The sequence below is a fragment of the Zootoca vivipara genome, chromosome 3 (genome assembly GCF_965207765.1).
Source record: "Zootoca vivipara chromosome 3, rZooViv2.hap1.1, whole genome shotgun sequence".
NCBI classification, from domain to species: Eukaryota; Metazoa; Chordata; class Lepidosauria; order Squamata; family Lacertidae; genus Zootoca; species Zootoca vivipara.
This window is the reverse complement of record NC_142586.1, coordinates 38,648,783-38,663,107: the sequence shown is the minus strand read 5'-3', so window position 1 is coordinate 38,663,107 and position 14,325 is coordinate 38,648,783. Positions and strand designations below refer to the sequence as shown.

Genomic DNA, 14,325 nt, shown 5'->3' with positions numbered 1-14,325 from the left:
GGAGATTGCCCCCGTGTATAAGACGCCCTCCTTTTAACATTATTTTTTAGTAAAAAAAAAAACACCTTGTCTTATACACAGAAAAGTACAGAATTTTGCTTTGTTGCTCAGCCTGCTAAGATTTATGCATAAGTGTTTCAGTCAATTAGCAAGATAAGATTTGTTATTTTTTAGCCTCTGAGCAATCTTCATTTGTGTAATTGTCTGAAACTTTTCCTTTTTACAGAGTTTTGTTTTAATAAAGTTTCTTGTATGTTTTTGTGGAAATTTGCCTCACTTGAGTTTTTAAACCTTCGATCTTGAATACACTTTTCAAAGTGGGTCATTTATTCAAAGTGGGTTCCTGGATTATGTCAGCCAAGCAGGGAGATTGTTCAGGGCCATGCTTACTAGACAGGCAAACATTTGTTGCTCTTTTAAGCAGTGGTTCATTAAAAGATTTCCGAAACATGTTACCTTCCAGATGTTGCTGGACTACAGTACCCATAATCTCTTGCCATCATTCTACCCATCATCCTTGCTGATTGGAGCTGATGGGTGTTGGAGTCTAATAACATGTTGTGCACCTATGGGTTATACCAGGCACCCTCAAACTCAGCCCTCCAGATGTTTTGGGACTACAACTCCCATCATCCCTGACCACAGGTCCTGTTAGCTAGGGGTGATGGGAGTTGTAGTCCCAAAACATCTGGAGGGCCGGGTTTGGGGATGCCTGGGTTATACCCTGCAAGTATATATCTCTTTAATAATGGGTGTTCTGCAGCTCCATAATGAAGGAAGTGGGGCCCTGGCCATCAAAGTTGTCTTATTTCACTGCACAGCTATTTGCCCATAATGAAGCTGCTTCCAGAGACCTGTTCTCTGCAGTAGTGTACCATAAAACTCAATGACAAATCTTACATTTATTGCTCATTCTTACTGAGATACCTTATTAAGAAGGGAGTGTGGGCTTTTTGTTGTTCTTGGTGTTTGTAAATCTCCCCGCAGTTAGTAATCACTTTCTGTAATTTGAAATATTATTGTGGATTTCATATATCAAGCTCTTAATCCATTGAAAGGCATAACTGATCTCCTGAAACATTATGTACTCAAAAGACAGAATTAGATGCTCTAATTAGAGTTCTGATACTCATGTCACCCACTCCCCAATCCCCTTTTTATATTGTCAAGAAGTTCGCTTGCACCATTAGTAGAAATTGCAAGACATCTCTTGGGTAATGGTGGGATAATAAATCCCTTAGTAATGTAGCTGTCAGAATTTCTTTTTTAAAAAGTCATTTTAATTTTCATTGCAAATGCTAAGCTAACAAGGAAAGACTTGGGAAATAATGATTGTCTTCTAGTGGACAAGAGTACAGTACTGTCAAAATACACAAGGACAAGTGAAAGTTAAATTGGTTTTCTGGAGTTTTGTACATGGCAGGCAAGTTCCCTCACCACAGCTGAAAGCTAGTTTTTGATGCAAGTTTTGTGCCTGTTTGATTAATGTGGGGTGGGAGGGGGCGATGCTTGGACAGGGCATTTTAGGCTATGGTTTTCTAGGATGGTACCATGTCAGGCTATTGCAGAGGTGTGAGAAGTGTTTCCCCCCCTTCCCCCCCCCCCCATTCTGAGAACAGTTTTTTCTTATATGGAACCTTTTAGGGACTATCAGTGGTGGGTGGTACCAAAAGTGGAAAAACTAAGGGGACTCTTGTTTTTGTACATTGGACTGCATTTTAGCTGCACAGAAGTTGCCCCATTCCAAATTAAAGGCCCTTAAAAGTCTAAAGTAATAGGACAGGCTTTGCTTGGTCCTTTTAAAGATGATAATGGAGAGGACTCCATTATCCTCCAATATAGAGGACTATATTGTGGAAAGTGTCCCACCATTTTGATGTCATGGCTGGAAAAGCCCTCTGTCTCTCTTTTTTGAATCTCTCAACAGGGCCATCTTAAGCTTATCCGGCACCGTGGTGCAAATATCCCCCCAGCGCACCCCCCCCCATTTCCCTCTCAGAGGGCTAGAGGGAGAGCAGGGCGAAGTGGATCGGGGCGTGCACACAGAGGGAGCACTTGTGCGCCTAAGCGCAGGGCGACGGCGGAGGGCTCCTCAAGAGCGCCCTTACATGGCAGCTGGTGGGCCAAGCCAAGAGCCCTTCGGGGAAAAGCCAGCGGCGGGATGGGCGGGATCACGTAGAGAGAGCTGCTGCTCGCCAGAGCTAGCCAGCACTTGGCCGGATGGTGCCCATGCTGGCCTGGCGACTGAGAGGTGGCCTGCGAGCCTTGACCATCTCGATCTGCAAACGCCGTCAACGCGCCCTCGCCAGCCTCCCACGGTTCCTCCTCCTTTTGCAACCTTGGCCAAAGCGGCCTCCTCGGCCAAAGCAGTTGTGAGGCGCTGCCGTCCAGGCACCAAGTTCTGGAGGCACTTTGGGGGGCGCCTCCGCCATGCCGCGCTGTGCCCAGAGCCTCCTCCCTGCCGGAGGAGCAGCACTCTGCAGCGCCGACAGGAGGCTCGTGGCCGGCTTCCCTGCAACGGCGCCCGCAGCCCCAAAAGAGGCGGGCGAGGGCGGTGCTGCCGGCGGGGCTTGAGTGCTGCTCCTCCAGCAGGGAGGAGGCTCCAGGCACAGCGCGGCATGGCGGAGGTGCCCCCCAAAGCGCCTCCAGAACTTGGCGCCCTGGCACCTTGCGCCAGTAGCCTCTATGGCTAAGACACCCCTGTCTCTAAAGATGGGGGCATCTGGAGAATGGTTCATAGTGAAGATCTTAATTGATAGCAGGTGAGAGATGGCAGCATTTCTCCCTTCAGAAGCCCTAGTCTCAGACCATATACTGTAGCTTTGAAGCCCAAACAATCAACTTGAACTGAACGCCAGAATGAACTGGTAGTTAGCAAAGATACCAGCATAATATGATTGGGGTGCTCAGTTGCAATTAGCGACATGACTTCTGCATTTTGAACCAGCTGCAGCGTCCAGATTCTGCTCAGCAGCAGCCCCACGTACAACACATTGCAGTAATCTGCCTAGGCTGAAATCTCTTGAGGTGCTAGTTTTTTACATGCAAGGAGAGGAGTATGTGTGAGTGTGTGAAGATTAAAACATGTGCTCTCCCTTCCCACAACCCAAAGTAGTTCAGTTCATAAAAGCTAAACCACTGAAATATCAACTGACCCTTTGACATTATGTTACTCAAGGGCAATGGGCTAGATGTTGCAGGATGGAAGAAGTTTATACCCTCCATATTAGAGAACTCTGTTGAGGTTTTATCTGCCTCAGAGATGAGAGAAATGTGATTTTGATTTACATAAGTAAAACGGCTAAGCTCCCTGATAGTCGGACATTGCCTTTGTAATTTTGTTTACTTAAAAATGAGATTATTATGTCTGAAAATAATGTGTCATTAGCCACAGCCTGCAATGATTTATCATAATTGGCTGCTTTACATCCATTTGAAATAGCTAGGCACATGAATTTTCCCTAAGGCTACATTAGTCAGCGTGAGCTCAAACTGCTAGGTTGACATTTTTTCCTCTCCAAACTCATATGTGAGTGTAAAAATTTTATGAGGCAACTTTAACAAGACCCTTTGGGATTTGGGATTATTTGTCTTAAGTTCTTATTAAAGACAAAAAAAAGTTTCCTTCACTATGTTTATCCAGGTAAAGCTCCTTTTTCAGAAGCTAGACTGTTGTTTAGGAATAAATAAGATTTGACAGAGAGAATCGGGAATCAAGGACAGGAGGTTTTCTTCTGTGCTAAATGTATTTTGCCAAGATAAATGTTAACTGTGACAACATATCCCAGGTTTCTAAGGCTATTTCTCTAGATTAGAAGGTTTGTAGAAGAGAAAACTGGTTTTCTCCCTGCCAGGAAATAGTGAGTTCTGATAAGTGAAAAGTGATGCACAGTGAGGAAAAATTGTCCCCATTACACGCATTCAACAATGGATATTGAACAAGCAACTACTACTCAAGAAAGCAATGCTGAAAAGGCTATCTAACGGAGTTGCTAAAAAAGGAAAAAGTTACAAAGGAATATATTTTTCTTTTTCTCTAAGGTAAAAAAAATACATCTGTTATCCTACTGCCCCTATATAAAGGACTATGTACCCACAGCTTTTGGGTTTCTATCTAGTCCTGGTCATTCTATGGTGCAGCTCTAACATTGTTCCAAACCATGGTTAAGGAAGCTTAAGTATTTTTTGGCATAGTTTGAACTGGCAAACCATGGTTTTGGGTCATCCAGCAAACCCTGATTTGCAAGTGAGTTGGTAAACCATGACTTGGGCTAATTGATGAGACCTAGTTATAGCCTCTCTGAAGCCAGCTGGACCATAGCAACAGAAGCCTTGAATAGATGGACAGTGAAAGAAGACATGGAGTGCTAAACCATGACTTGCCTTTTGGAATGTCAAGCCACTGCATTCGTTCCAAACAATGGGTACCACAAACTGGTATGAAGTTTTTATCAGAAGATACATAATCTTACCATAGAATAGCCTATATAAATTAGGATTCTGTTTAAGAAACCAGATGGCTCCAAAGAGGCACCAACTGAATTAGAGACCATCTTTATGTAATCTCACTTTTGATAGTTTCATTTAAGAAAAAGCAGCTTGGGTAGGTGGGGATCAGAAGACTGAATAACTTGTTCTATGGCTTTTCCTATTTTCTTTGTAGCCTATTCATTGTCCTTGATTTGAGCCATAGGGTTTTTTATCTATACCCAAATTTTGAGTGCAACCTGGTGCATATCTCCAAAAAATGTAGTGTATTTAAATAACATTTATTATTTAAATAAAAGGGGAAGGGCTGTATTTCAGTGGCAGACCACATGCTTTGCGTACATAAGGCAAAGGTTCAGTTCTCATCACCTCCAGTTTTTTTTTTTTAAAGGATCCAGTAACAGGAGAGAACAATTTCTGCCAGAAACTACAGAGAGCAGTTCTGGATCAGAAAGGACAATATTGGGGTTGATGGATCTGGTATAGTTCAGTTTCCTATGATTTAAAAGAAATGACAGTTATATAAAATAGAATGCCCCAGACTGCGTATTCACAATACAGATTTAACCTACCCAAATCTTAAAGCTATATAAGTATCTAGCGTTACCTCATTAAAATCTGCTGAGGTTTATAATGGGAATATTATTAGATGACTACATGGTTTAGTTGAATATATATTCTTTGGCTGGATTTTAGGTTCTCTTATCAATATCAAACTCTACTGGTGACGTGTTGGTATCGAGCAATCACAATGTTCACTGTGGTTTTAAACTGCATTGTGTTCTCATCTCTTTCTGTGGAAGATAATGTCCCTTTAGAATGTTTCCAAGCTAATATGAAGATATTCCTCAGTGGGATGTATTAGCAGTCACAGTAAAGTAAGACTGCTTATGCTTTTTGTATGCTATATAGAAGCTACTGAAATAGCAAGGAATGTATTCTGGAATTTATTGAAAATAAGTACACCACCCTTGATTAACATAGAAAAGTGACAATTGGGTAATAACATTAGCTGATCCTAATAAAGGTATCTGCTGAATGCCTATAAAGAGCTGTAAACTCCTGGTTTAATGTTTCGTGGATATTATTTTTATTATTGTATTACGAAGCAACATGTGACCCTAATCAGATGAAGGATGACCTATACATTTTGGAATCAAATGAAAACAAAAATGTCAATGTATCTAACTACTTCCTGATGGGAGCAAGCCCTTTATCTCAGTAACTCATTATGAAACTTGCATTTGTTTCTTTACTTGGCAAGATGTAATCCAGGAATTTCCCCAACCATTTTTGGGAGGCACATTTGGAAAACGAAAGCTGTTGTGGGCCCCACAAAAAATGCCCATTTCAAAAAATAAATAAATAAATAAAGATGAGGGATGTTCAGATGTGCCCCTGAAATGGACAAAATATACACCATATGAAACCTCCTGCCATAATAACAGAGATAAAAAAACCAGGCAACCCCCACTGTCCCACTAAACCAACAACCCTCAATTAAAAAGGCGGGGGGCAGGCAGGGGGCCTTGGTAGAAGCCCATGGGGGTGTCTTTGTTCATGGCTGCCACAGTGGGGACCCTAGATCTAGCCTGTTGCAGAGGTTTTCTTCTGTGCTAAATGTATTTTGCCAAGATAAATGTTAACTGTGACAACATATCCCAGGTTTCTAAGGCTATTTCTCTAGATTAGAAGGTTTGTAGAAGAGAAAACTGGTTTTCTCCCTGCCAGGAAATAGTGAGTTCTGATAAGTGAAAAGTGATGCACAGTGAGGAAAAATTGTCCCCATTACACGCATTCAACAATGGATATTGAACAAGCAACTACTACTCAAGAAAGCAATGCTGAAAAGGCTATCTAACGGAGTTGCTAAAAAAGGAAAAAGTTACAAAGGAATATATTTTTCTTTTTCTCTAAGGTAAAAAAAATACATCTGTTATCCTACTGCCCCTATATAAAGGACTATGTACCCACAGCTTTTGGGTTTCTATCTAGTCCTGGTCATTCTATGGTGCAGCTCTAACATTGTTCCAAACCATGGTTAAGGAAGCTTAAGTATTTTTTGGCATAGTTTGAACTGGCAAACCATGGTTTTGGGTCATCCAGCAAACCCTGATTTGCAAGTGAGTTGGTAAACCATGACTTGGGCTAATTGATGAGACCTAGTTATAGCCTCTCTGAAGCCAGCTGGACCATAGCAACAGAAGCCTTGAATAGATGGACAGTGAAAGAAGACATGGAGTGCTAAACCATGACTTGCCTTTTGGAATGTCAAGCCACTGCATTCGTTCCAAACAATGGGTACCACAAACTGGTATGAAGTTTTTATCAGAAGATACATAATCTTACCATAGAATAGCCTATATAAATTAGGATTCTGTTTAAGAAACCAGATGGCTCCAAAGAGGCACCAACTGAATTAGAGACCATCTTTATGTAATCTCACTTTTGATAGTTTCATTTAAGAAAAAGCAGCTTGGGTAGGTGGGGATCAGAAGACTGAATAACTTGTTCTATGGCTTTTCCTATTTTCTTTGTAGCCTATTCATTGTCCTTGATTTGAGCCATAGGGTTTTTTATCTATACCCAAATTTTGAGTGCAACCTGGTGCATATCTCCAAAAAATGTAGTGTATTTAAATAACATTTATTATTTAAATAAAAGGGGAAGGGCTGTATTTCAGTGGCAGACCACATGCTTTGCGTACATAAGGCAAAGGTTCAGTTCTCATCACCTCCAGTTTTTTTTTTTAAAAGGATCCAGTAACAGGAGAGAACAATTTCTGCCAGAAACTACAGAGAGCAGTTCTGGATCAGAAAGGACAATATTGGGGTTGATGGATCTGGTATAGTTCAGTTTCCTATGATTTAAAAGAAATGACAGTTATATAAAATAGAATGCCCCAGACTGCGTATTCACAATACAGATTTAACCTACCCAAATCTTAAAGCTATATAAGTATCTAGCGTTACCTCATTAAAATCTGCTGAGGTTTATAATGGGAATATTATTAGATGACTACATGGTTTAGTTGAATATATATTCTTTGGCTGGATTTTAGGTTCTCTTATCAATATCAAACTCTACTGGTGACGTGTTGGTATCGAGCAATCACAATGTTCACTGTGGTTTTAAACTGCATTGTGTTCTCATCTCTTTCTGTGGAAGATAATGTCCCTTTAGAATGTTTCCAAGCTAATATGAAGATATTCCTCAGTGGGATGTATTAGCAGTCACAGTAAAGTAAGACTGCTTATGCTTTTTGTATGCTATATAGAAGCTACTGAAATAGCAAGGAATGTATTCTGGAATTTATTGAAAATAAGTACACCACCCTTGATTAACATAGAAAAGTGACAATTGGGTAATAACATTAGCTGATCCTAATAAAGGTATCTGCTGAATGCCTATAAAGAGCTGTAAACTCCTGGTTTAATGTTTCGTGGATATTATTTTTATTATTGTATTACGAAGCAACATGTGACCCTAATCAGATGAAGGATGACCTATACATTTTGGAATCAAATGAAAACAAAAATGTCAATGTATCTAACTACTTCCTGATGGGAGCAAGCCCTTTATCTCAGTAACTCATTATGAAACTTGCATTTGTTTCTTTACTTGGCAAGATGTAATCCAGGAATTTCCCCAACCATTTTTGGGAGGCACATTTGGAAAACGAAAGCTGTTGTGGGCCCCACAAAAAATGCCCATTTCAAAAAATAAATAAATAAATAAAGATGAGGGATGTTCAGATGTGCCCCTGAAATGGACAAAATATACACCATATGAAACCTCCTGCCATAATAACAGAGATAAAAAAACCAGGCAACCCCCACTGTCCCACTAAACCAACAACCCTCAATTAAAAAGGCGGGGGGCAGGCAGGGGGCCTTGGTAGAAGCCCATGGGGGTGTCTTTGTTCATGGCTGCCACAGTGGGGACCCTAGATCTAGCCTGTTGCAGCTGCTACAGTAGCTCACCTGGGAATAAGCTCTATTGAACTCAAACAGACTTCCTTCTGAGTAGACTTGTATAGGATTTCTTTGATAAGTCTGCATAGCTCCTGCTGCAGACTGTGTGAAACTTTCATCCTACACACTCCCCACCCCCGACCACCTTTTTGTTGGTTTGTTTTGTGTGCTTGCTTAACCTCCCACCAGAAAAAGCAGTTCTGGTGAATTTAAAACCTGCTACTATATTGTGGCAGTTGTTCCTTTGGGGTTTTCTTCTAATAAACCAGTATGGCTACCTTAAATTTTTGGTTACTAACTTGGGCAGATTTCATCTGAAAGACCCATGCAGCAATAAATAATTCTTCAAGTTGAAGGGTTCAAGTAGCAGGCAAAGAGGAAAAATATCCATAATACCACACAGTTGTTAGAAATCCCTTTAGGCTACAAGCTTTTCCAGAAGAGGTGGATTTTATAAAGTCAGTATTAGCTTATTTTCAGCCATGGCTGTTGTGTCGTGCTTAAGCCCACCCTCCAAAAACAAACCCACAACATATCTCCTATAATGGGATCCTATTCATCAATGTTTTCATACTGCATCCTTTGAAAGGCAGTGCAGTGAGGTGTTATTGAAATATACTTTTTTAAAATAATAATCCTACCGGTATATCACTCTGTAGGGAATTGTATATTTAGGGCAGGCTTCCAGACTGTAAGAAATACAAAAGAACAGACATGGTTTAGTGACTAAACTTCAGTCAAATGCTCCCAACATATAAACTCATATACCCGCCACACTTTGAAGTATTGCTATTATTTTATAGACGTATATCCTTCCTGTCAAGGGAGGCTACCTATGCAGTAGCAAAATACAATAAAAATGCAAATGGGAAAAAAATCCAAACATTGGCAGTAAAATAACAGAAGCAGAAAAATGTGCTAAAAGACACATCCATAAAATAATTTAAATGCAGATGGAACTTATTTAAGGATCTGCTAGAGAATCCAGTTGGCAGAAGAATGAAGTTGCTTCAGTAGCAGTTGTTGCTATAAGTCTGTGTGGCCCCAGAAGATTATGGGATAGAGTTGTCTCATGGCTACAGGAAGTTATGATTGCCTTTTTCTGCACATAGCAGACCCTTCACATCACAGTAGGCTGTCCATCAGCTACTTGTCATTTTAACATTCATCACCAGGATCATGCCATTATGACAGTCCAGTGGCTTGAGATTATGGCACATGCAGAAGCTGTGGGCAAGGTTTGAGAAGAATGGGTTGGTCAGTTGCCCTATGCCCCCAAATAACCCTGAAGTGTTTGCACCAGGCTACTTGCAGGTGGCGCTGTGGGTTAAACCACAGAGCCTAGAGCTTGCCGATCAGAAGGACGGCGGTTTGAATCCCTGCGACGGGGTGAGCTCCTGTTGTTCGGTCCCAGCTCCTGCCAACCTAACAGTTCGAAAGCACGTCAAAGTGCAAGTAGATAAATAGGTACCGCTACAGCGGGAAGGTAAACGGCGTTTCCGTGTGCTGCTCTGGTTCTCCAGAAGCGGCTTTATCATGCTGGCCACATGACCTGGAAGCTATACGCTGGCTCCCTCGACCAATAACACGAGATGAGCGCTGCAACCCCAGAGTCAGTCACGACTGGACCTAATGGTCAGGGGTCCCTTCACCTTCACCTTACTTGCATACTAAGAATAAAATACTGCTATTTATATTGAGATGTTCTCAAAAGGACTTCACAGTCACATAACATTTCCTTAGTGACCCTACCTTAAGATATGCTAGTATATTTACTTCCACATTGCAGATCAGGACCTGAGACAGAGAAATAGTATTTTGCTCATGGCTACTGACAGAATCAGTGACTTAGTGGAAATTTGAACCAAGGATGGTTTTTTCTTAGCTAATGTTCTTGGTAGCAACCAGTGTGCCAACTGCTTGATGTTTTATGTTCATGTTTTCATCCATGGTTATTGGAGTACCTCACAAAATGCAAACAAATGCTGCTTTGAAGTCAGAAGTGTTTCATACAACTTCCCCAAACTCTATGGCAGTCCTAAGAGTGGGGTGCATTGTTAAACTGTATGTTGCTTCTAGCTAATGCACAGTTGCTCAGATCTCAGGCAAGTGATCTGAATACTTTCCATTTGCTTCTCTTTGCAGTGGCTGTGATTCTGAGTAATCTATGTTTATTACTCATCTTTATGTCGTCCATTGGAATATGAATTTCATGAAGCTGTGGTTGAAGTACGATAGACTGGCCGTTGTTCAGTGAACGGCGCAATTAAAAATGAAAGAAAACCCCCTTCAAGTACTTGCAAAGCCATTTTTTTCCGTGAGAGCTATTTGGGTCTCCTTTTAATGAGTCGTGCTCTGACTCACTGCTGAGAATGTTGTACATTGCATTGTGCTCTGGACCTGAATAAGTAACTTTTTGCATTCAGATGGTATTAATAAGCAACTGCAACCAACTTCTCTTTATGCTTTAGAAACTGCAGTTATGCATTTCCTTCCCCTCCAAACTGTGTGTCACGACACATTAGTGTGTAGGTGTGTCATGTGAATGCTCCCCAAGCTCCTCCTGGGGGTTAGTTTAAAGGGGTTAGTTTAACCGTGGGTTTGCTAGTAAAACTGGATTACTGTGTTGCAGTATGTTTAAAAAGTGTGTTACCAACATGAAAAGTTTAAAAAGCTCTGCCCTACAGAATCCCCATTTGAAAGTTGATGGAACTTCAGATAATATATTTGCATCTTAACTTGGATATATAAGGATGGAAAACAGTTCCCAAAGGGTAGCTGTAGCAAAAAAGCAACCATGATTTTGCTTGTGTGTGCCCTATTTTGCAGAGTATATATGTAGCACAATATTTTCTCATGTTTCTGTGGTCTTTAACTCTTGGTCCATTTGCCTTTCATCCTCCACTCTTCCCAATTTCTTGCCATCAATAATCCATTGCATGCTTTGGTCCGATCTAGCACGGCTGTTATGTCGTTTTGCCAGGTAATTAATAGATTTTTAAAGGTACATGTTAAAATTAACCACACCAGTGCTACATATATTGTCATGTTTGTAAGCAAAATGCACGGTACAGTATCCATTTATTGGAACTTTGAATTTCCAGCATAATAATTAAACAACGCTTCTGATTGTTTTCCAGCCTAGTTGATTCATGGGGAAGTGATATGGGAGTACATTCTCTAACATTTCCATCAAAAACCTGCTTGGAATTGCTGCTGATACTGTCTCAGAGTAATGCTTCGCTGCCACCTTCCCTTCGCTGGATGAATGCTTTCCAGGTAAAGAAATGATAGCCTTTCCCATAATGTACCTAACGTTAAGAAGAGTATTGAATCCAGACCATTGTCCAAAACCATAGGTTAACAAACCTGAATATCAAACTGCAGTTTGATCCTTGTTTGGTAATCTGGTTTGTTAAATAATTATGGTTCGTGCAACCCCTAGTTGGATGAAGTGGAAAACTGGTTTGTTACATGGGCATCTATGAAAAAGCAAGCAAACAAACCAACCCAAAACTACATCCATATACTGATAGTGAGTTTATGGAGTAATTTATCTGATTTAAGATTAATGTGTTTACTCTTCCAAGCATAGATAAAGTCTCCCTATTCTATTGGGGATTAAGAAGCTATGTGGTTATAATCAGTTTTGGCACCTATATTGATATGTCTGTAAAACAGGGCCTCTTCTGGCCTTATCTGGATATAGTGAGAAACTTGGGACTGAATATAATGTTTTCTTCTGTGACTGAGTGTGACCTGCTGCTATCTCTTGCTATATTGCTTGTTTCCAGTTAATACACAGAAAGCGACATCACGATGATGAGTCAGACCATTGATCCCGTTATCCCAGTATTGTTTACAGCGACCAGCAATGACTCTTCAGGGTTCTGAGAGGACATTTCCACCCCTACCTGGATACCAAGGATTGATCCTAGATTCTTATATGTGTTCTACTGCTGAGTTGTAGCCCTTGCTCTTAACTGCAATCTTCAGCTAGTTTCTTGTTTTTATTTGTTCACAGCCCTGGGCTTTTCTTTTCTTTTTTGAAAGCTGCCATATTTTGGTGGTGCTGTTGAAAGTGGCTGGGATCCAAATAGTGCAACTTCTGTAAAGTTAATTCCTGAAACAGTAGGACACCCCCCCTTGCCATGCTGTTTTTTGAGGCATCCTTAAATTTCAAAAACAGCTGGTTCTTTCCTTTCTTTCTTAAAAACTTTTCCAAGTCACCCTCTACCATTATGTATACTAGGGAAGCAATCGATCTCTTGAATGAACTTGTGCATTATTAAGTTCAAACCGGTACAGTTGTACCTTGGAAGTTGAACAGAATCCATTCCGGAAATCCGTTCGACTTCCAAAGTGTTCGACTTCCAAACTGAGGCTTCTGATTGGCTGCAGGAAGCTTCGGCAGCCAATCAGAAGCTGCAGAAGCCCTGTCAGATGTTCAGCTTCCAAAAGAACATTCTAAAACCAGAACAGTCACTTCCGGGTTTGTGACGTTCAGGAGCCCAAAGATTCGAGAACTAGGCTGTTTTGAAAACAGAAAGGTATGACTGTATTTGCAATTCAACCCCTACCATCCCTTCACTTAGTAGCACCTTCATTTGTCTATTCCTTGTTTCCTTTTTTCCTCAAGCTTACTTTTCCTTCTTCCATTGTTCCTGGTTTTCAGACCTGATTCCTGCTATGCTACCTACTTTGTATCTTTCCTTCGGCGTATCTCTTGACGCAGTGCTCTTTAGTGTCCCATTTCAATTTTTCAGCCTGCCCCTCAAAGTCATTCTCTTCCCTAGGGAAGTTGCAATCTCAAATTGGCCTTTTTGCACAGTAAAGGACTGCAGAAATGTTATGATGCTTTTTTCCCCGAGTACTTAGAATGTTCACAAACATTCTGTGCCACCGAATCTGCTCAGCCAGTTGATGTCAGAGCCTTCAGTACCACAGGTTCAGTACTACAGAAATTTCTAATGAGGGAAGAAATCCATGATCCACTATTTGAGAAATCCAGGTTTAAGTTCCAGCCCCAGTAAAGCTTGTTTAGACTACTGCTTGAGAAGAAGTAAAAGGCCAATCCTTGTTTTACTTTGCAACCTTCAGAATTGATGTCTGGTGGCTATTAAAGCAAAATACTTGCTTTTCCACAACAGCAGCACTGAGAGAAATGTGGAAAATGGCATAATGTATCATCATAAAGATTCTGTATCTTAAGAAGTTGTGTGGCTTGGGTTTTGTTTCTGTTACTTCCTGAGATAAGAAGAGTCAATATAATGTTAGCAAATCACTGGCAGAGATTGCTTGTACCTTGGAAGTGTGTCTCTCTGTATTGTAATCACTTTTGTACCATAAGCTCAGTTTTGTGCCAGAAGCTCAATTCTCTTGAACCATTACCTTACACTGAACAGCTTATTAAATGTATATGGGGCTGGTTAATAGAACTTGTAGGTTTCTGCTCATTTTGTCTGCTTTGAACAGAACAGTGATTTATAACTTTTAAAAAATTGTGGTGATATTACCTGTAACTGGGAGGAAGAACTATCTGGTTGTAAAGTACAGTGGTACCTCTGGTGAAGAACTTAATTCGTTCCGGAGGTCTCTTTTTAACCTGAAACTGTTCTTAACCTGAAGCACCACTTTAGCTAATGGGGCCTCCTGCTGCCGCTGCGCCACCAAAGCACAATTTCTGTTCTCATCCTGAAGCAAAGTCCTTAACCTGAGATACTATTTCTGGGTTAGCCGAGTTTGTAACCTGAAGCGTTTGTAATCCGAGGTACCACTGTACAGTGGTACCTTGGTTTAAGTACACAATTGGTTCTGGAAGTCTGTACTTAACCTGAAGTGTACTTAACCTGAAGCGAACTTT

At 40.9% G+C, this 14,325-nt stretch overlaps 1 protein-coding gene across 2 annotated transcripts in view; it reads left to right on the top strand.

Moving 5' to 3' along the window:
- UBE3D (ubiquitin protein ligase E3D) overlaps nucleotides 1-14,325 on the top strand; it is a 50,597-nt gene that overhangs the window by 21,325 nt on the left and 14,947 nt on the right. For both annotated transcript variants that reach the window (XM_060272566.2, XM_060272565.2), the window contains one exon: nucleotides 11,603-11,741. In XM_060272566.2, the coding sequence (XP_060128549.2) occupies nucleotides 11,603-11,741 (139 nt within the window). The remainder of the gene's footprint in view (nucleotides 1-11,602; nucleotides 11,742-14,325) is intronic.